This window comes from Megalobrama amblycephala, linkage group LG4, assembly GCF_018812025.1.
Source record: "Megalobrama amblycephala isolate DHTTF-2021 linkage group LG4, ASM1881202v1, whole genome shotgun sequence".
Classification (NCBI taxonomy): domain Eukaryota; kingdom Metazoa; phylum Chordata; class Actinopteri; order Cypriniformes; family Xenocyprididae; genus Megalobrama; species Megalobrama amblycephala.
The window spans coordinates 33,469,906-33,493,743 of record NC_063047.1 but is presented as its reverse complement, the minus strand read 5'-3'; the positions used below and the strand labels follow the sequence as shown (position 1 = coordinate 33,493,743).

Genomic DNA, 23,838 nt, shown 5'->3' with positions numbered 1-23,838 from the left:
TACTCTGCTTGTGGCTGTCAGCGTGCGAGGCCCCGCCTTGCCACGCGCAGCCCCTCTCACATCGCCAGCAGGTGCCACTGTGATGGTGCAGGCCGCACCCCGTGTGCCGTCTCCCATACGCACTGCTACCTTGCAGAGTCTGATCACACTCCCGGCCGCTACCATGCCGTCGGAGTCGGGTCCCCGTACTCTGCTTCGCTGCCCCACCCCCAGTACGTCTGTGGTGCGTTTGGTCCCGCTGACTCGGTGTCTGGAAGCCTGGATAGCGCTCCCCAGCCCGTCCCGCTGGCTCATTCGCACTATCAGACTCGGCTATGCGATTCAGTTCGCCCGGCGTCCCCCGGTTTTCAGGGGTGTCCACTTCACTTAGGTGTCGTTGGACAGTTCACCTGTTCTCCGGGCGGAGATTGCTGTCCTCCTGGCGAAGGATGCAATCGAGCCGGTCCCTCCAGCCGATATGAAGTCAGGGTTCTATGGCCCTTACTTCATTGTACCAAAGAGGGTGGTGGGCTACGGCCAATCCTGGATCTGCGCATTTTGAACCGGTATCTTCACAGGATGCCGTTCAAGATGCTCACGCAGAAGCGCGTTTTCGAATGCGTCCGTCCCCAGGATTGGTTTGCAGCGATCGACCTGAAGGACGCGTACTTTCATGTCTCGATTCTTCCTCGACACAGACCCTTCCTGCGGTTTGCGTTCGAGGGTCGGGCATGTCAGTACAAAGTCCTACCCTTCGGGCTGGCCCTGTCACCCCGCATCTTCACGAAGGTTGCGGAGGCGGCCATTGTTCCCCTCAGGAACAAGGCGTTCGTATTTTCAACTATCTCAACGACTGGTTGATCCTGGCCAGCTCGCGAGAGCAGTTGTGCCAACACAGGGACATGGTTTTAGCTCACCTCAGCCGGTTGGGTCTTCGGGTCAACTGGGACAAGAGCAAACTCGCCCCTGGGCAGAGGATCTCTTATCTCGGTCTCGAGCTAGACTCGGTCACACGGACTGCGCGTCTCACCGAGGCGCGCGTCCAGTCAGTGTTGAACTGCCTGAGCTCGCTCAAGCGCAGGACAGCGGCCCCACTGAAAGACTTCAGAGGCTCCTGGGGCATATGGCATCTGCAGCCGCGGTCTCGCCGCTCGGATTGCTCCATATGAGGCCGCTTCAACACTGGCTCCGCGGCCGGGTCCCGAGATGGGCGTGGCAGCGCGGCACGCTCCGTATCCCCGTGACACCGAGCTGCCGTCGCACCCTCATCCGGTGGTCGGACCCTTCGTTCCTGCGGGCAGGAATGCCCCTCGATCAAGTGTCCAGGCACGCTGTGGTCCACACAGATGCCTCTGCCACCGGATGGGGGGCCACGTACAACGGGCATGCAGTGTCGGGTCTTTGGACGGGGCCTCAACTGCATTGGCATATCAATTTCCTGGAGTTGCTAGCAGTACGTCTTGCACTGGGCCGCTTCAAGGAGCTGCTGTCAGACAAGCACGCACTGGTCCGCTCGGACATCACTGCGGCCGTTGCGTACATCAACCATCAGGTGGTCTACGCTTCCGTCGCATGTTGCAACTCGCCCGCCATCTCTTGTTATGGAGTCAGAAGCATCTGAGGTCGCTTCGTGCCATTCATGTCCCAGGTGTGCTCAACCATGCAGCTGATGAGCTCTCACGGCAGCCTCCACTTGCGGATGAGTGGCGACTCCATCCCCAGGCGGTCCAGCTGATCTGGCAGCTTTCGGCGAGGCCCAGATAGATCTGTTCGCCTCCCCAGGAACTGCCCACTGCCAGTGGTTCTATTCCCTGACCGGCGGCATGCTCGGCACGGATGCCCTGGCACTCAGCTGGCCCCGGGGTCTACGCTATGTACGTTTTCCCCCAGTGAGCCTTCTCGCACAGCTCCTGTGCAAGGCCAGGGAGGACGAGGAGCAGATCTTGCTAGTGGCTCCGTTTTGGCCCACTCGGACCTGGTTTTCGGACCTAATGCTCCTCACGACAGCCCCTCCTTGGCCGATTCCTCTGAGGAAGGACCTCCTGACTCAGAGACGGGGCACCCTGTGGCACCCGCGTCCCGACCTGTGGAACCTCCACGTGTGGTCCCTGGACGGGATGCGGAGGTTCTGAGTGGTCTCCCGCAAGCGGTCGTAGACACCATCACTTCCGCTAGAGCTCCTTCCATTAGGAGCCTCTATGCGTTGAAGTGGAACCGGTTCGTTGAATGGTGCTCCTCTCTCGAGAGGACCCCCGATTATGCTCGGCAGATCCGTGCTTTCCTTCCTGCATGAGGGCCTGGAGCGAAGGCTGTCTCCCTCCACCCTCAAGGTGTATGATGCCGCTATCGCCGCACATCACCATGCAGTTGTTGGCAAATTAGGGATCTGCACGCATTTTCGGTGAACGAATCGTGCCTGGAATTCGGGCCCGGTGACTCTCACGTTATCCTGAGACCCCGGCCCGGATATGTGCCCAAGGTTCCTACCACTTCCTTCAGAGATCAGGTAGTGAACCTGCAAGCGCTGCCTTCGGAGGAGGCAGACCCAGCTCTAGCTTTGCTCTGTCCCGTCCGCGCTCTGCGTGTGTACGTAGACAGAACGCAAAGCTTCAGGACCTCAGATCAGCTCTTGTCTGTTACGGAGGCCAGCAGAAGGGAAAGGCTGTCTCCAAGCAGAGGATGGCCCACTGGATAGTGGATGCCATCGCCCTGGCGTACGAATCCCAGGGCGTGCCTTGCCCGTTCGGGTTGAGAGCCCACTCCACCAGGAGTGGCCTCTTCCTGGGCGCTGGCTCATGGCGCCTCGCTGACAGATGTCTGTAGAGCTGCGGGCTGGGCGACACCTAACACGTTCGCTAGGTTTTATAGCCTACGTGTAGAGCTGGTATCTTCACGTGTACTCGCATCCACTAGTCGGTAGACGTGTTGTACCCGCTCTAAGTGTCGGCTTGCAATGCCATTCCCGCCCCCTGGGCCGGATACGTGCATACTTTTCACTCCAGTCGTGTTCCCCGCTTGGCGAACCCTGTCGAGTTCCTCCGCCTCCCCCTTCGGCTCGGACATTGCGGAGTGTCTGATGCCAGGCCTACATCTGTCGCTGACGCTGTCTGTTGGCTGGGGTCCATATGTCGTGACTCCTCTACGTGAGCAGTCCCATATGTGTAATTATCCACGGTTTAAAACTCCCTACGGGTGAGTCCGTGTCTTTCCCTTAGCAGAGCCAGCTCTGCTGTCACCTGTCAGATGAGTCTCCCCCTACCAGGCAGAGCCATCCCAGGGACTCCATATGCGTACGGCTTACGGGCCAGTCCATATGTGTATTTCCCACGTAAATTCCTCCCCACTGGGCAGGTTGTGGTCTCCGCAGCGTCCCTTACGGGTTCGCTTCCCCAGTGTAGTCTAGTTTACTTGGTGGGTATTCGGTAAGACAGCAGTAAACTCTCTCGGCGTAAGCTCGCCCCCTTCACCGTTCCAGCTGGTGCTATGGGTGGCCGAGCTTGCGCTGGGCACTGGAAGGGGTTTCGTAACTGTGGCGCTTTATTTGGGATCCCAATTCGTCGGTCACTACTGACGTACGTCGAACGTGACCGACTGAAAGGGAACGTCTCGGTTACGTATGTAACCCTCGTTCCCTGAACGTTCCCTCGCTGTAGTGCGGACACAAGTTGTCTCCTCAGCGAAAAACAGAGTGCGATTGCATCTGCTTCCTATTTATATACACCTGTCGGAGGCGGTGCGCATTATGCAAATATCGCACGCCAATTCCATTGGCTTGTTTTAGTTCACTCGAAGCTGATAGGGCTCTCTAGCGATATCCCAATTCGTCGGTCACTACTGACGTACGTCTCCGTTCCCTCCTTCAGGGAACGAGGGTTACATACGTAACCGAGACGTTTGTACAGTATAAAAACCATTACACCTATGGAATGTCCCCACAATTCACAAAAACAGACCTGTGTGTGTGTGATTTTAAATGAAAGCTCCTGGTTTTTGTAGGGCTGCACAATTTGGCCAAAAGTGTTGATTATATATCAATATGACTATAAAATTATGATGATGATAATAATAATAATAATAATAATTGTTATTTTTTCGCTAAATTAAATATTTAAATACAAAATATTACTATTGTATTATTTCACTGTTAAATGTTTTTATTATTATTTATTTAAAAAGTATTAAAGAAAATATTATAATTTTTTTTTATTTTACAGTACAACTGTAAAATTGCAATACTAATATTTATGGTTGTCTTAATGTCATCATTTTCAAATGTAAAACCATCCAGCTTTTTTTTTTTTTTTTTTTGTCAGAAAACCACAGAGAACCTCTGAAGCTTCTCTTTTGTTGACAGCAGTATATAAGAGCTTCTCATTACAAATTTGGAAAGATGGTTGCCGTATGTTGCGTTCCTGAATGCACATTATAAGCAACCCAAACTCAGAGCAGATGCAGAGATGACGTTCTTTTCTCTAAGTATGAGTGTGTATTATCAGCAACTGACATCCATCGTGTTGTTCATGAGAATGACGCAAGACCAGTTTGGTGGTTGTTTTGTATTTACAAAAGTAATTTTTCAGTTGTCAAATAGGATTCAGACAGATACGCTCTAGTTAACGTGAAAGTACGACCTACAGATAACCGCCCTCCACACACATACAGTACATATTTCATTCCTATGGTATGGCCGTATTTGTTGCTCTTGAGCACGTCTATAGTCATTATCTTCGTTTTGAAGGTCAGCCTTCCCAGACTGGCGCTCCTAAGAGCTGATATGTGTCATAGTGTCTCAGTGAGTGAGGGGCTCAGGGCTCCACCTTCACTTGAATTGATAGTCCCACTAAACATATGTTTATTCCCATGTTCCAAGACAATGTGAGGTCTCAGTGATCTTTTCCTCCTTATCTGTTCCTCTACTTTCCCTCTCTTGCTCTCTCCTTCTCTTTCTTTTGTTCTGGCTGATAAAGGTTGACATCCTAGCCCACATCCCTGTCAAGCATGTCAGCGGCGGTAGGATCAAAGAGCTGCTCCGGCCTGTAATTGACTTCCATTTACAGCGCTCTGAACCCTCAGTAAATAACCCTCAACGGTTGGTTATTTGCATGCATTCCAGCGCAGTTCAAATTCAGAGGAGCAAAAAGCAGGAAAGTGAGGGTGAAATGAAGGAACTGAAAAGTACATGTTAACAAAAAGGACAATCATGTGGTTTTGTGTAGGGCTGTAACCTAACTAGTTATTTTGATAACCTGTTGATTATTTCCTCAATCATAAAGTATTAAAGGGTTAATTTACCCATGAATGAAATTTCTGTCATTAAGTACTCACCCTCATGTCGTTCCAACCCCGTAAGACCTTCATTCATCTTCGTAACACAAATTAAGATATTTTTGTTGAAATCCGAGAGGTTTCTGAACCACACATAGGCAGCAACGTCATTGCAGCTTTCAAGGCCCAGAAAGGTAGTAAAGACATTGTTAAAATAGTCCATAGCTGCGTCCGAAATCATGTACTGTTGAGTAGGTACTACATTTGAATTTAAATTTACTTCACGACCATTGAAAAAGTACGTTCTATATAGTACGAATGAATGAATATTGTATGAATGAATTTGGATGTACTACATCCGCTATGTTGTTACTGTCACATGACCTACCAGCATCAGTTACGTCCCTTCAACTCCATTCACAAATCCTCTCCCGTGGCCTCATGGGATAGTAAATTGTCCATCGTATGCGCACTTTATTTATATTCATGTATCTCAACAGAAGTAGTAAGTCATCCGGGTATTTTTCGCCTACTATTTTTCAAATACTATGAATTCGGACATGCTACTCTGTTCGCATACTGTTTTTCGCGTACTATATAATAGAGAAGTAAGCGCATGTGACTACAGTGGTTCAATCTTAATATTATGAAGAGACTAGAATTCTTTTTGTGCACAGAAACAAAACAAAAATTATGACTTTATTCAACAATTTCTTCTCTTCCCTGTCATTCTCCTATGCTGTTGACGTTGTAGACACAACTGGGTTGTACGTCAGAACACGCACAAAAAGTATTCTCTTCGCTTCATAACATTAAGATTGAACCACTGTAGTCACATGGACTATTTTAACGATGTTTTTACTACCTTTTGGAGCCTTGAAAGATGCAATGATGTTGCTGCCTATGTGGGGTTCAGATACCTCTCAGATTTCATCAAAAAATATCTTTATTTGTGTTCCGAAGATGAATGAAGGTCTTACAGGTTTGTAACGACATGAGGGTGAGTAATTAATGAGAGACATTTCATTTTTGGGTGAACTATCCCTTTGAGCAGTAATAAACCTTTTCATTGATAATACATTGGTGATAATAATAAGAAATGTTTAATCAGTAAATCAGCATATTAGAATGATTTCTGAAGGATCATGTGGCACTGAAGACTGGAGTAATGATGCTGAAAAATTAAATTAAAACATAAAAAAAATTAATGATTCCAAACTTTTGACCAGTATTGTTTGCATATGTAGTATTTTTTCCCCAAAAGTTTGTTTTTGTTACACTCCACTTGATTGACATGCATGCAGGCACTATATAAATTGTTTTGAAAAATGTAAATGCTCACATTATTTCTATGTTTTACATAGTTTTTATTTCATAGTATTGCATTATTCCTTGATAGAAGACTAATCTCTAATTACATTTGTTGTTTATTATTGTTATTCTGATTAAAAAGGTTATTGATTGGATGTTGCAGCTCTAGTTTTGAGAGTTATTATCACTGTTTTGTTGGGTCCGACCGCATCTGGACTCTGTGTGTATATAAATATGCGTCACTGCACTGCAGATGCCCCGAGTCTCAACATATGGTACTGATGCTGTACCGCTTTGTCAAATTACACTGGTTATAACTTTCTATCCGTAAAGAGGCACAAGATGGGAGAAAGGGGGCTACAGGGAAGGAAAGAAGTCGATTAGGAAGAGCAGTGAAAGTGAAAAAGAAATCATTTCTCAGAGTTCCAAGAACAGAGGGAGATATATATATATATTCATATTCATATTCATATTCATAGAGGACACTCACGTATGAGTGCACAACCCAATGAGACAGAAGGATGCGGAACAGCATGACAGGAGGGGGCATGAAGAAATGACGGACACAGCCGCCAGTGAAAATGCATTATGACAGATTGAACTCAGTGGCAGCGAGAGGAAGAATATGATGCTGAATAAAACTGACAGTGTAAGTTTAGCCGCTAACTTGCTCTTTTTCTTGTTCCCAAGGGAACGTGTCATCAGCATCGGTCCAAGTCACCTGCAGCCCTCTAGTGCGTTTGAGAGGGGCTAGAAAAACATGCCGGACTGTTGGCATCAGTATTCCCATCGCATGCAATGCAGCAAAAACTGTGCTGTATACATTATAGAGCCAGCAGCAGCTGTACTGTACGTTTTGAATGATGAGTTTAACTAGTTGTGCTTGTTAGGACAAACATGACTATTATTATTGCTCATACTATTATTACTGAAAGGAGTTTGTTCTACATTTATCTGCAACTTATAACATCTTTTGTGCTACATACTGCCGTTCAAAAGTTTGGGACCAGTTCGATTTTGAAAGAAGGCTCTTATGTCCACCAAGATTAAAAAAACAGTAAAACATTAATATTGTGATCATAATTTAAAATAACTGTTTCCTATTTGAATATATTTTAAAATGTAATTTATCCCTGTGATTTCAATCATTACTCCAGTCTTCAGTGTCACATGATCCTTCACAAATGATTCTAATATGCTGATTTGGTGCTTATGAAACATTTCTTATTATAATTGTTGAAAATCGTTATACTTTTTCCCCCTCAAAATTCTTTGATGAATAGAAAGTTCAAAAGAATAACATTTATTTGAAATAGATATATTTGTAAAAATGTAAGAGTTTACTGCCAAATTTGATACTTGTGCCTTTTTGAGGAGAACTGTGCAATTACTTTAAGTCATTAGACTTGCCTGATGATAAAGCAGGCAAAGAAATATCATGGATTTAAGACTTGTAGTAAAGGAGGGTCGCAAAGCACATTTAAGAATCAAAATGTTGTAGACACTTGTCTATGAAAGCAATAAGGTACGAGAGGCTGTGCTGTATCGTGAATAAGTCACGGCTGAAGGGCGACGCGAAGCGGAGTGCTTGCAACCCCTACAGCCGTGACTTATTCACGATACAGCACTAGCCTTGAGTACCTTATTACTTTTATAAAACGGTTACCACACAATACAAATATTAAAGCCAAAAATATATAACAATGCAACTTTCATGAAGTAAACTCTTACTGATAGCCTTCCTTCCACCATTAAAATAGCCCCTGACCGTGAACAGCAACAAAAGTTACATTATTACGCCATTAGATGGAGGCAAAGACTGTCTTTATGAGTGTGTCAGTCAGTAGCAAAGACTTTAACATTGAAAAGACTGAATTGTTTTAAACACGGAACAAAACGCAACTGACAAATGCTTTGACTAGTGCTGTCAGTCATGGGAAAACCCCTTGACTGTTTAAAGGACAAGATAAAACATCAGACATTTAAACAGATATTTTTATTATGTACATTGGACTGAGCTGAAGGAAAATTCTAAACCTGAATGCAGGTAAAAAAACTCGCTCACTCGATCTCTTTCTCACAGTACTCTTCTACATAATGCAGTAAGCTTCAATGAACAATATCAATTGAGAACATACAGTTTACATTGCTAGGAGTGGTTGCTAAGAGTGTTGTGTAGTGATGCACAGAACCGTTGGGTGAAGCGGTCATAGCCGTGTTTTATCATGAATAAAACACAGCTATTGACCAATCAGAATCTAGGACAGGAACTAACCGTTTTATAATTTGACTTAGCCCAGTAAGCGACCACTCAAATCACCCTTTCAACCACTCAAAACATCTTAGCAACACCCTAGCAACCATTTAGAACACCTAACAATGCCATAGCAACAGTCTAGGACCTGAGATCAGTTCAGAGGCACATACACACTTGCATGGTACATCTTCTCAGAGGGATTGCATACAAACACATTTATCCTGTGGTCAATTCTCAGAAAGAGTTATACAAATGGGAAATATTAATGGGAATCTTCAGGAAGGACATCTCAGAACATCAGGGGCTGTGTGTGTTTGTGTGCATGTGTCCTTCAGAGAGTTTTTGATTGTTATAAAGACTTCTCCAGTGTCGGAACAACATGCCAAGTGCACCTGGATAAAATGCTCAGAAATTGTTTTACCAAACATGTCTTCAGCCATGTTTGACATGTCAGGAATTTAACCGGAGGCTAAAGGAAGTTTGTGTTCTAATGAAGAACACCGTTTCATTTGCATTGGAAAGCTCGACTGATTATTTAACTTTATCAACAGAAGAACACTCAACTGGATGAAATGCAAAGCAGGTTTAGACACTGCATGCAGCTGCAGTATTAGAGTTGTAGTATTCCTCTTTTGTAAATAAATGAAAATGTACAGAATGCAAGTGTAGTGTATTGTTGCACTTTAATATTGTACAGGGTGTATATCATTTCAGCTTGAGAAACAAAGTTCTGTAGAAAAAAATTAGTTTGAATTGGTAATAAGGTTCATAATTAAATATTTCTGCAATGCTCCACTGTTAAAACAACCCTTACACAGAAACTACTGTGTGGAAGTACTTCAATGAATACATACCAAGAAAAACATATTGCTATTGTCCAAAAGCCATGGTGTTACTTTTTGTTACTGTTTTGTTAGTGAAGCACTGCCATCTTTTTCTTCTTCAAATTTATATTCATGTTTTATTATTAATTGTTTACAAATGTATATCGACATTTTTCCTTACAGATAATACGTTGGCCATTGTCCTGGGGAGTCTTGGTGCGGTGTTGGCGTTGGTTGTCATGGTGATAGCAATTGTTGTGTACACAAAGAAACAGAAAAGGTGAGTCCAAATGTGTTTCTTTTCAAGTTGTTCATTTGTTTATTGTAAATATGTTGAATATTAGGTGAAATTATGTAAGGAATAATTGACTCCGGTCCGTTGAATTATTAGAAAATAATGCACACTTGAGGTGGTGATGCGGCCAAGGCGCGACACCATATCATACTACGGTTACCACACCTCAAGACATTGTTCAGATGTTGTATTTCAAGACATTTGTCAGGTTTTTGTCTTTAAAATGCTCTTGTCTGTCATTTTAGAGCTAGTAACAGAGGTTGAGCCATTGATAGCAGACTATCAATTAGTCAGATTAGTTATTATTGCAGAGAGAGATTAAGTGTGTATGAATTACCTGAGTCCTTGTGTCTCTCAACAGTGTTCTGCAGCAGCGTTTTTACTAATAGTAAAGCTGTACATTTATCTGCTTCAAGAACAGCGGCGTTATTACCTCGCTACTGCTAGTCAGAAATGTCATGTAGCTTTTAAGTTGCTAAACTATTTTACTGATAAAATCATCAGAGCAGTGCTGACAACACATTTCTGTGCGAGTGTGTGTCCGTACTGTATGTGTGTGTGTTTGAGTGGGAAAGAGAGCGGGAGAAAGAGAGGATGTGCTTTCCTTGCAAAAAAAAAAAAACACAATTTTGTGGCAAAAAAAACCAACACAATTTTGTGGCAAAAAAACATGGAAATAATTAGTCGTTTTATCCCATTGTTTACTATATTTATTTGTTTGGTCAGTGTTGTTGTGGGTTTTGTTTCTTTTGCTGTTGTAGGCTGTAAGAAACTTTGAAATAACTGAAATCTTTTGGCGTAGTGATATGGACATGTAATGCAATCAAGACCTTCCTGGAACTACTTTAGCCATACGTTTCCCTGAAAATTATAGCACACCTTAGAACGTTCGTCAACCAATCAGATTCAAGCATTTAACAATCCCCTAGTATGAGCTATTTTAAGGAATACTACTTTAACACTATATAGACCTTATTTACCACAGAAACAAGCGCTCCGCCATCTTTATAAAATTGTCTTTGACCTTCCGTTTTGCGGTAGCTCTGTTCATTTCTATGGCATCGCTGTCAAAGAATAATTAGTTGGTTAAGTGGATTTACTTGTTGTAGAGTTAATGAAAGTTATCATGAGCATTGTTATGTTTAAAGCAGATGTCTTAACACATGTCAGTAGATCGGGAAGATTTTAAAACGAGCAGTTCATTCATAAATGTAAAATCGCTGTGGAAATACAAACCGGAAGTCAAAAGACAACGAGCGCAACGCTGAAAAGGGGCGGGGCTACATAAGGTCTATAGAGTGCGGAAAACAGAACATCAAAAGACTATTATGTCCAAATTCATAGTACACAAAAAATGCATTACATCTGAATTTCATTTATACTATATGAAATTATATTCATACTATATAGAACGTATTTTTTTTTTTAGACAATATATTATTTCGGACGCAGCTTATGACTTTGTTTCTTCCATACAAGACACAAAAGATGACATTGTAAAGAGCTGTACTGGGCACTATTTCGCATTCAATTACAATGAACTGGGACTAAAGTTTTGGTATATAAACTACCGCTCAAAAGTTTTTTGGGGTCGGTAATTTTTTTAAATGTTTTTGAAAGAAGTCTCTTATGCTCACCATGGCTGCATTTATTTGATCAAAAATACAGTAAAAACAGTAATATTGTGAAATATTATTACAATTTAAAATAACTAATAAAATAATTTAAAATACTTTTATTTGTTTATTTATTCATGTTGGCAAAGCTGAATTTTCAGCATTACTTTAGTATTCAGTGTCACATGATCCTTCAGAAATCATTCTAATATGCTGATTTAGTGCTCAAGAAACATTTATTATTATTATCAATGTTGAAAACAAGTTACTGCCTAATATTTTTGTGGAAACCACAATTTTTTGGATTCTTTTATGAATAAAAATTTGAAAAGAACAGCATTTATTTCGCATTTATCACTTTTGTTCAAGTTAATGCTTTAATGCGTCCTTGCTAAAAAAAAAATAAAAAAAATACTGACACCAAACTTTTGAGGATATTTATACGAAATAAAGTCTTTTGTCCCCATTCATTCATTGAAATTGCATGGGAAATAATGTGCAGTACAATTTTCCAAATATGTCTCATGTTAAATGGGTTTAATATCATGACTTTGAATATATATACTGTAACTATTCAATATTTGTCTCATAAAAAAGGGGGTCATATAATGCCACTTTTACAAGATGTAAAATAAGTCTCTGATGTCCCCAGATTGTGTATGTGAAATTTTAGCTCAAAATACCCCACAGACAGTTTTTATAGCATGTTAAATTTGTCTATTTTTGAGGGTGAGCAAAAACGCTCAGTTTTTATGTGTGTCCCTTTAAATGCAAATGAGCTGCTGCTCCCAAGAAGAGGGCGGAGTTTCAAGAGCTCGTGTTAGCAGCGCCGATTACCTCAGAATCACTGAAAATGTCAGAAACTGTTCAGCCTTTTATATTCAATCCGGACAATGATGGAGAGACTCAAGAACAGGACATTTCTGAATGGTTAGTTGATGAATTTATGTAGCTGATGTGGAGTTAACTATCTTAAAGTTAGTGTTTAGAATATTCTGTCATGATAATCTATAAATCGCTCATGTGGGAACTGTTGTAAGATGCCTACAGAGCCAGAGAATATATGCTGCATGACGATAGAACAGGTATAGTTTAATTTAGTTACGGTTATAACTTATGTTGGCATCTTGCTTTTATGACATGCTATGACATTTGTGTTATGTTCTGTATTGCAATAACATGGCCTCACCCCCTTTGTTGCATGTTCTTGGGGGCGGGGTTTATGTAAATTTTAGGGTTAGTGATGTCACCAACCCAGGAAGAAGCTCGTTGTAGTCCCTACCAGCCGTTTGTTGTAGTCCTTAAACAGAGAATTCTTTAAAAGAAAATATCTCGCTTTGCTTTGAACTTTGAGCGTCGTAACTTTGCAGATGTTTATGCTCAAACACACTAACTAAAGTTAAAAAAGTGAAATGGCAATGAACCACCCCTTTAATTACTGCAGTCAAACCGGCTTTTTTTCTGTTGAGAGTAATTTATGGGGAAATATCAAGCAAATGTGTCATATTTGAACTTTCCTAATCAAATGTTTGTTCTTGTCATATATAATCTTGTTATGCGATAAAGATCACACCTGGGCCTGAAACCTGATGTCACAGAAGACATCAGAGACATATAACAGATTCCAACTGTTTTCTGGTGTGTAAACATGATTTGTATCACCCATTTATCTTGTCCATTTTCACCGTCGTGTGTTATATATATATTTTTTAAGTCTTTTTTATGTCATGTCAGTTTAAACAGTTTCACGTTCACAAAGAATGTGATGGCATAGTTATCATCAACAAAAAATAGACATTAACAGCCTCTCAACCACTAACCTTTTCCGCCCCCCACTCTAGTAATCCCCCCCTCCTTTCTCCTCTTTCCCCCGGTTGTATAAAGCCTCTAGCTTTCAGTTAGATCATGTCTAGAGTTTCAGCCATGGGGGGTAATATGTCTCACCTGCCCCTCATAAAACCCATCCCTCTTTCATCCTGTGGGGGAAGGTAATCAGAGCGCCGGAGTCAAAGGTGCACACCTGTAGTGAGAGAGAGAGAGAGAGAGAGAGAGAGTCAGTGTTCAGCGGGATGTACCGCTTCTCGACTATCCTTATACAGATACTCTGATAAAACTCAAGGGTGTGACGCCACACAGTCACAGACCCCTATATTTGTGGTTATAGAGGTAAGCAGGGCCTCTCTTTCTGTCCTTATATGCAGGTATATGTGTTATTACTAATTCTAGTTTTTCTGTCGTCATGCTAGTACACTTCAAATAAGCTTTCAAATATGAAAACTCTTCGCCCAAGACAAAATAGCTCTGCTTCAGAGGTGCCACAATAGTTCACAACTCACAATTGATTCCAATAGAGTTTGATGTTACAGTGTTGCTCAATTTTATTAAAATTTTATTTAAAAAAAAAAATAAAAATTTTTCCAATGTATATGTCCTATTCTGCAGATAGACTTAGAAGAGCTATCTTAGAATTATAATGTATGTACAGTATAATTATGTTGGGAGGGCTTTCACCAAATAGACATACAAAGGAGATAAAAGACATTTTCTTGGTTTCTAGAACAAATATTTAAACATTCATAAAACAAGATACACTTACTGGAGAAGCAGAATTGTACAAGATAAGAACATTTGTTGTCTGAGAATATATCTTAAGTTTATTTTTCTTATCCCATTAGAAAATCATTTTATTTTTTATTTTAAGAATAAACTTTATCATATTTTGCAATTTGTCCTCTCAAATATTTTTATTTATTTATTTTAAGAATGGATTAAGATTAAGGTCCTACTTTATATTAGGTGTCCTTATCCAAACTACTATGTACTTGTGTCTACAGAAATTAATGATGTAATTACATGCAGGTATTTATTAAATATAAGTAAAATGCCCAAGCATGCATGTACACAATTGTATCACTGTATCAAATATGTATTTAAATGTTAGTACGTACGTAAAGTAGTAGTTAAAGACACTTAATATAAAGTGGGTCCAAGATTAAGATATTTTTACCTGAAAGCAAAAACATTGATAATTATCTAAATAAATATTGATACGATTTTTTTTGCATCTGTTCTTTTGTCTTCCAGCCTTTTAGTCAGATCGTAGATAAAAATGAAATTGTTAAAAAAAAACATTTGTCTGTTACTTCCCTCTTTGTAAACACGTGTATACTGTGCTTGCATGTGTGTAGGTGCGTTTGTGTTGTATGTGTCTGTCTTTATGTCGCCACATATGTATATGTATCTGTGTCGGCATCAGTGTGTTTCTTTTGTTCCTTCTTTCATCTGTGCATTTGTGTGTGTGTGTGTGTGTGTGTGTTACGTGCTTACCTGCCTTAGAGTCCCTGGTACTTTCCAGCGATTGGATTTCCTAGCAGGCCTCAGCAGGCCTTTCTCCCTCCTGCTGCAAAGTCATTAACACTGACACACACACAGACATACACACACACTCCCTCTAATGTGCTATTATGGTTCCTCATTCTGGTCCTATCACACATCAAAGTCAGAGCAGGGGCCCGCACAGGAGAGATGGTTACAACACTTTTGCCTACTGAACATCTACTGTATCTTATAATTATAAAGGCTCATGGAGTGTATGAGGCTTATAAACATTTAAGGAAATTAGTTGGAGTGGAGGTTTATAAAGTGCCAAATTCACACTAAATATATGGGCTACAAAAAACCTGCTTCTCTTAACTTATAACTACTTTCAAAAGAATTGTTTCCAAGGCACTGTTTACACCTGCGTTTTGATCGATCGGATCACAAGCGGTCGAGGGAGACAAGTTCACGTTTACATCTAGTGTTCTCTTTTGTCCACTTTTGACCACTTCTGTCCTGATTTCTTCAAGGAGGGGGTCTATGGGTGGGTATATTTATTTGCTTTTTCAGATCTTTCGATCTAATGGACGAAATAAGCTCGCACAATTTACAGGTGAACGCGAAAGGAGATGACGGAAAAACATTCGGAGAACAACAGCTCTCGTTTCTTCTCTGACAGCTGCAAGACCACACCAAAATCAAGTGTTAGAAATCAAAAAAATGGTGAGAGAACATTGCGCTTGGTACGTTTTTCATCTTCAAACCAAACTTGGGTCTTCAGCCGACAACATTTAAATCCCAACCTAGCGCGCTTCCCATAATGTTTACGCATTAGGTCAGTAGGCGGAGAGTAAACGGTCTACAGTACAAACGCATTCCGGTGGAATGTGTTTTTGACTCTGGAAGTGGTCGAAAGAACGTTTCAAACCCCATGTACAGCTGTATTTAGCGAAAACGCTTCTAAATACCACGTGTAAACACGGTCTAAATGGGTAAATTTGGTTCTTCGGTGGTTCTTGGCAGTTTAGTTAAAGATTTATAATCATTTTTTTAGTCCATTTGTGTTTGCTTTAAATATTCTAGTGTACTCTTAAAGTACTGACTAAGAGAGACTGATCTTCTCTCAAAGTAGTTCTCATACCCAAGCCTGTGATTTATATATACAAGAAAAAGATGATAGTCTTAATGAGCTCTTGGAATGCCATAAAGAAAAAACCTTGGGGGTGTTTCTGATCATAATGGTGTGGACAGATTCAAAGAGCCAGGACTTTCTGTACACCTGTGGGTAGCCAAAGGGAGGAGACCTGTGTGTGTGTGTGTGTGTGTGTGTGTGTGTGTGTGTGTGTGTGTGTGTGTGTGTGTGTGTGTGTGTGCAAATATGCAATTGTTTCTTCATGTGTTTTCTAATGTAAAATATAGCCATATATCTGATGTTTGATGATAGTTAGTACATATTATTGATAATTATATTGTATTCTTTTTTTTTTCTTTTCCAGAGAAGCGATGAAACAACAGGGCAAGGTGACTTATCAGCAGCATGCATCACGACTGTGATGTTCATCAAGTGTACATCCTTATACATTTGTAAAAAGATTTTATGAACAGTATTAGTCTATGTATAAATTTTATGTTTCTAATTTAATATTCTGTTTTAAATTAAATATTTGGCCATGGACAGTAGTTTAGTATCTTTCTTGACTGATATGTCTGCTAATACTGTAAAAAATCTGATTATCTGATCAGTGTAACGTCCGCTTCTAGAATGATCTGGCTGGTCTGTATTCTGTAGCGTTGACTTGTACCTCTGTTGATGACTTTAAGTTGTCTCTAGAATTGTGTTGTCTGGCTGTGAACTACAAATGGGAGACTGAACTACATAAAGAATAGCTCTGTTCCAAAACTTATTAAGCTGCCCATTTTTAGGCATCAAAGAAGTGCTTTTGACACAAAGTTTGTTCCAAAAGGTATGAACAAGATGATGCCACCTTCTAAAAATGTTATCACAGTAAACACAGTTCCAGAATGTATTTTGTTCAGTGAAAAATAATAAATCACCATGTGGCTCAAAATATTTTTTTTTCTGGCCAAAATATATATATATATATATATATATATATATATATATATATATATAGCAGCACTGTATAAGGAAATATATTTTTCAAATTATTTTTATTTTTTTTATTCTTTTTCAAAATGTTTTATTTAAACCTTCAAATGCCAAGAAAATATTATTTCAAATCTTAAAATATGATCTTAAAAATGTTTCAAATAGTGTAGGTATGTGTGTATATATATATATATATATATATATATATATATATATATATATATATATATATATATATATATATATATATATATTAGGGGTGTAACGATTTATCGTAGTACGATATTTCGCGATGCAAACATGTTACGATATGCATCGTAGAGTGATGGCGATACTTTTACGATATGACGGCAGTTTAATCTTATTGGTTGAGCTGCCGACGTGACCTACTCTGCAAGGTGGCAGTGAGAGAAGCCGGTTGTCACCGCATATAAATGGTGTGTCTCAATCAGCTCTCTAGTTCAGTAAGTGTTTCGGGCACACATTGAATCTTGCAAGCAGGTTTAAACGTTTCTCATGTCAGTCTCTTGCATGGTCGCGTGAGAAAAGTCGTGTCTTTCTTTCACCGCAGTGCACAGCAACAGCTGTGCTCACAGAAAAGCAAAAGACGCTTGCGATGCTTTGCTTTAAGAAGTTCTGTGGGGCCGTTCACATATTGCGTCTTTTCCGCGTGCATGTCAGTTATTTTTTTCAAATGTAGCCGGGCGGCAGGCGCGCTCATAATGGGATCAACGCGGTCGCGACGCGCATGCAATTCTCAACTTTTCAGAATGCCGCAAGCGCACCGCAGGTCGTGTGACAAGAATCAACCGATCAGCTATGGCCTTTCCGTAACAAAACATCAAAAGCTAAGCCGAACAGCTGATCTTAGCTGTACATGGTGGTTTTTATATCTTATCTCCATCAATATATCTCGTAGTAAAACTAATGCAAGGGCTAGAAATCATTTATCCTTTGCAGAAACATCCTGATCCTCTTGGAGAGCTCAGTTCATGGTTGCATAGCAACGACCGACGCCACGGGAGCGCAAGCGCTTTGGAAAGAAGGAGAAGCGGTGCGGCCGCGCCTTCCACGCGTTTTTAGACGCGATATGTGAACAGCACCTATTCATAATTCTAAGTTCATGTTAAATGTAACATTTTTTCAGTGACAGACAGCCCTATTCAACTGTTAATTTGAATACAGAAGGTTTTTATTAAACCTTGAAATGTGATCTTGTAGCCTATGTACAACAAGAACAATTATTGAAATTTGTTCATGTTTTTTGAATAAATCTTTTGAATTTCAGTTTCATTTTGTTCAAAATATCGTGATACGTATCGTATCGTGAACTCTGTATCGAGATACGTACCGTATCGTGACCTAAGCGTATCGTTACACCCCTAATAAATAAATATATATATATATATATATATATATATATATATATATATATATATATATATATATATATATATATATATATATATTAGTATTTAAAACTTACCAAAATATATTTATGTGCATATACTTAAAATCTATATTGTATAATATATATATATATATATATATATATATATATATATATATATATATATATATATATATATATATATACAGTAGTCAACATTTGAAGTGGATCAAAAAAGTTAATCAAAGTTGTCCTAAGAACTAAGCTGTCCTAAGAAGAAGGTTTTAGGACAACTTTGATGAAAGGATTTGATCCACTTCAAATGTTGACTACTGTACAGTGTGTATATAATATAAAAAAGTTGCTGCTTATTCTACATTTATTACACGTCTCATCTCTTGCATCATATCTCATCCCTTATTTGTATATTGAACATTTTGGCTTATTTTGGATATGCTTCCAGCTACCAAAAGCATGTTGTAATCTAAGATCAATTTAATACATTTTACAAGTCTGCAGATTCCACCTGGGCCTTATAATAAGATCCCATAACAGTTAGGATGCAACAAGCGAGGCCGCTAACTAGGTTTTAGAACAAAGCTCATGTGTGAGTTTGCAGGTCTTTTCTCGAATATCTTTTTGTTAGTCTACATTTACTTTTCAATTCAGTTTGATTTTGAAATAAAGCCCCAAACAGTGTTCATTTGTCTCATTTTACACACAAACCACAAAGAGCGCTGGCGTAAGGGAAGCTGGCTCTGGATCAGTGTACAAGGGCAAACTTCCCCAGAAAACCTATCCATGTTCTAGCCACAAGTGCTTTCACTGGAGTAACTTTTCCTACGGAAAACAAACGTGGGGAAGAGAATGGGAAACAGGAGGTAAGTACGGCCCCTGCCCTGATGACTCTGAGCGATAGATGGTCAGCATGTGCGGCCGCTGCTCACCCCAATTAAAATGATCTGGACCACTTGACGAGAAGTGTTTCCACTGTGAATGTGATTTGAACTAGCACTCTTTTCCACTTGCAGATGTTCATTGTGTCTTTTGCCAAACAATCGGTTGCAGACGTTACTTTAAAACGATGAAACGCACCACCGTTGTGGAGCTCCACATCATGGTGGTCTTCACAGATAAGGACGGAAGACGTTTAATCATACTTTGTTCTAATTTCAGATCTTTTCATGTGTTAGTCTACCTTGGTAAGGAGATGCAGTGGAGCAGTACTCCAAATAAGATGAATACATTCTTTTGTGAATGCTTTCAATGTGCTTGCGTTTATTTAGCTTGATTAGTTTAAGTGAAGTGAAATGCAGGTAAATCTCTCTGATTTGTTCTGGCCTGTTTACTTTCAAAGCCCAAATTTCTCATTACATTACCTTTTTATCCTGTTAAACAGTGGGATTTAGCACATCTTACGTTCGTCTGACACTTTTGTGCAGGTGTAAATGTTCATAAAGCTCATGTCAGCTTGTCACTCTTATAATCCATCAGCTTCTCAGCTAGGCACATATCCAGACAAGTCAACTCAGCTGGAAAGCGTAAGATTCCCAGAATCAACTCGGTCAAGAGTTGAGTGATCTGACTGAAGACAAATGGGTAAACACACTGAGAATAATTTGATGTTTTACTCAGAAAGTGCTTGTAAATTTCAGAAAAAAATGGGTTTTCAAGATAGTGACACTGGTAAACTTCTACTTGAGTTGATACCGAGAAGGCTCTCTGGCCGTTCTATCCAATGCACTTGAGTTTCTATTTAAGAGTGAATATGAGAAGAGCAGCAGGTTTATGAGAGCTTCTAATGAAGTGTTGAGAGAAGCTGTTACATCTCTTTACAAGACTATACCAACATTTTCATTGACATTGTTGAAGGCATCGTTCACCCAAAAATGAAAATTCATTTGTCAAATTCAAAAAGTCATATACTCACACTCATATGTTGTTCCAAAACTCAGACCCACAGACTGTAATTTGTTGTTTTTCACAAAGAAAATATATTTTTATATATTTAATATATAATATATATTTACATTTGTCATTTAGAATATGCTTCTAGAACAACTTAAAAATGAGGAACATCACAAGCAAGAGCCAATAAATATTTGTATCACGCAAAGACAAGTTTAAAGTGTAAGGGTAGATAATATCCAAGCAAAAACGGAGGTGAAATGTAGAAAAGCAGAGAAACAGAACTACATTTTTATGTAGCTGTTCAAGCTGTGGCGTTAGTAATATTTTTTTTTTAAGAAAATGATACTTTTATTCAGCAAGGATGGATTAAATTGATCAAAAGTGACAGCAAAGACTTATACAGATTTATATAATTTATATAAACAGATTTATATTTTTTAAACTTTCTATTCATCAAATAATCTTGAAAAAAAAATGTTGATCTCAATTTCCACAAAAATATTAAGTAGCACTTATTACATTTTATGAATTATCATTTATGAATATTACCTTTAATAATAAATGTTACTTGAGCACCAAATCATATTAGAATGATTTCTGAGGGATTATTTGACACTGAAAAAATCAGCTTTTTCATCACAGAAATATATTACATTTTAAAATATATTAAAGGTGCCATCGAATTGAAAATTGAATTTATCTTGGCATAGTTGAATAACAAGAGTTCAGTACATGGAAATGACATACAGTGAGTCTCAAACTCCATTGTTTCCTCCTTCTTATATAAATCTCATTTGTTTAAAAGACTTCCGAAGAACAGGCGAATCTCAACATAACACCGACTGTTACGTAACAGTCAAGATCATTAATATGTACGCCCCCAATATTTGCATATGCCAGCTCATGTTAAAGGAATTACACAAGGGCAGCCAGTATTAACGTCTGGATCTGTGCACAGCTGAATCATCAGACTAGGTAAGAAAGCAAGGACAACAGCGAAAAATGGCAGATGGAGCGATAATAACTGACATGATCCATGATAACATGATATATTTAGTGATATTTGTAAATTGTCTTTCTGAATGTTTCGTTAGCATATTGTTAATGTACTGTTAAATGTGGTTAAAGTTACCATCGTTTCTTACTGTATTCATGGAGACAAGACTGTCGTTATTTTCATTTTTAAACACTTGCAGTCTGTATAATTCATAAACACAACTTCATTCTTTATAAATCTCTCCAACAGTGTGTAATGTTAGCTTTAGCCACGGAGCACTATCAAACTCATTCAGAATCAAATGTAAACATCCAAATAAATACCATACTTGCGCGATTAGACATGCTGCATGACGAACACTTTGTGAAGATCCTTTTAGAGGGTTATATTAGCTGTGTAAACTTTGTTTATGCAGTGATAGAGTCGAGAGCTTGGGAGGGGGCGGAGAGCACGCGATTTAAAGGGGCCGCAGCCTGAATCGGCGCATTTCTAATTATGCATCAAAATAGGCAGTTAAAAAAAATAATTTTAAAAAATTGATGGGATATTTTGAGCTGAAACTTCACAGACACATTCAGGGGACACCTTAGACTTATATTACATCTTGTAAAAAAAACGTTCAATGGCACCTTTAAACAGTCATTTTAAATTGTTACAATATTTCACAATATTACTGTTTTACTGTGGTTTTGATCAAATACTCTTGGTGAGGCTACTTTCAAAAACTTGTATATGTTTAGTTCTTGAGAGCAGCTCTTTTACACTTTTTCTCCAACTTTTGCACTTTGCAAAATGTGTTTTTTCCTCTCTTGAGAAGAGTGTTTTATTTGTTTCTATAGCAAAAACAAAACAAGTGTTTGGATGAACACGTATGAATATGTAAAGTTTGGTGGAAGAGGATTGTAAATAAGCATGAACTTCGTGAATGGGCCTTTTTTGAGTGTACTGTTGCTTTGATAGTTTTTGCTTGCCTCCTAATAAAGCTGCTACTACTGATAATAGTAGATCATCACTATTGATAAAATCAATTGTATATAAGGGTACGTTTACACAACAACGATGTACTAAAACCGTAAATGTTTTTCGTGAACAGACAACAATGTTGTCAAAATGATCCCGTTCAAACAGATCCGCGAAAAACGACTGAAAACGCTGTTTTTTTTTCATGAAAGGCCAGAAGTTGTCAATGTCACTGTGTAAAAAAAAACACTATACACCTATAGACTGAACACTTTTCACAAATTTGTGTTTTTGTAATTTACATGGAGACCATAACAGTATCGTTTTCAAAAAAGTGCACTTTGAAACCCGTTTTCAAAAGTTTGCATTCTCAGGCCCCCAAAACACCATTGTCGTGCAAATGAATGGCCAAAACGTATAAAAAGTTTTCAGTTTTTAGTTGAAAATGGTGCGTAAACTGAACTGCAACAAAAGGCAAGTGGTATTCTTACGCAAGTACAGTGTATGAGCCAAAAACAGGCTGTTTTCTTAAGTTTTTATATAAACTAGAAATCATCAGAAATGAGATAAACCATAGATTATTGACCTCAGTCAGACACATTTCATCTCCATCCTCATTAGAATTTTCCAGAACTTCTGGAGTGGGCAGACAGTATGTTTTTCATCATCTCCTGAGTCACTTCTGTTTTTAACGTTCAGCGTCATTCTGCGGAGGCCACAGGAAAGGCCTGTACCTCGCTTTACTACACCACAGAAAGCGGGAACAGAAAAAAAAAAAAAAAAAAAAAAACCTCACTCCTCCCTTGCAGATGTATTCCCCCTTTCCATTACAACGGAAACCATTAGAGTTCCCATCAATCTGCCACCGTTTTGAGGAAACTCTAAGAATTGGCAGCTGCAGAGACGTGCCAGCTCAACAAACGTCTGCTGGTTGGGGAGATATGGAAACTACGGTCTTTGCATTTGCATTGTAAGTATGTCCGCTTAAGGTGTCTTGCATATTCATTTCTTTATTCCCTTGGACATTGTCTCAAAGTTCATATTCCAGTTGTTTGTTTTTTACCCCTCTGTGCTTTTCATCGTTTCAGGGAATGCAAATGTTCGCAGATGGGAGTCCGTTTTTATTTCTACCCTTCTCTCCTCATTTCTCTTTGTCAACCAAGCTTGAAGACAACATGTAATCTCTGGTGTCTTAATTCAATTAAGGCCTATCATATTTCTTCCATCCCTCGTATACCACCATGAATATGTAGCTTTGTGACTGCATCCTCCTGCCAAATTAAACAGCGTTGTTTTTTCAAAAAGCTTTTTAGATTGTTCCGTCTGACTTCAGTCCCTACAGGTTGCACTTAAAAACTCAGACATGCTCAGGCAACCAGATGCACAACCTTTCATCTCTCACTTTTACGTGCTTCTCTTCTGATAGTCTCAGTGGATTTATTTTTAAAACATTAAAAATGAACCATATCTTAAAAAAAGTCTTAATCAAACCCAGTGAGTCTGGTTAAGATGGGCAGCGACGAACAGACATTTGCACATGAAAGTTGATTTACACGACTGATGTGGCTGGAACCGCTCTCTCTTTAAAGGAGAATGTAAATCCAT

General features: G+C 39.5%; 1 protein-coding gene across 2 annotated transcripts in view; it reads left to right on the top strand.

The window, feature by feature from the left end:
• The window catches only part of susd2 (sushi domain containing 2), a 39,859-nt gene extending 22,923 nt beyond the window's left edge, over positions 1–16,936 (top strand). For both annotated transcript variants that reach the window (XM_048188951.1, XM_048188952.1), the window contains 2 exons: positions 9,820–9,916; positions 16,362–16,936. In XM_048188951.1, the coding sequence (XP_048044908.1) occupies positions 9,820–9,916; positions 16,362–16,419 (155 nt within the window). In that variant the 3' untranslated portion in view covers positions 16,420–16,936. The remainder of the gene's footprint in view (positions 1–9,819; positions 9,917–16,361) is intronic.
• Positions 16,937–23,838: the final 6,902 nt, after the last annotated feature.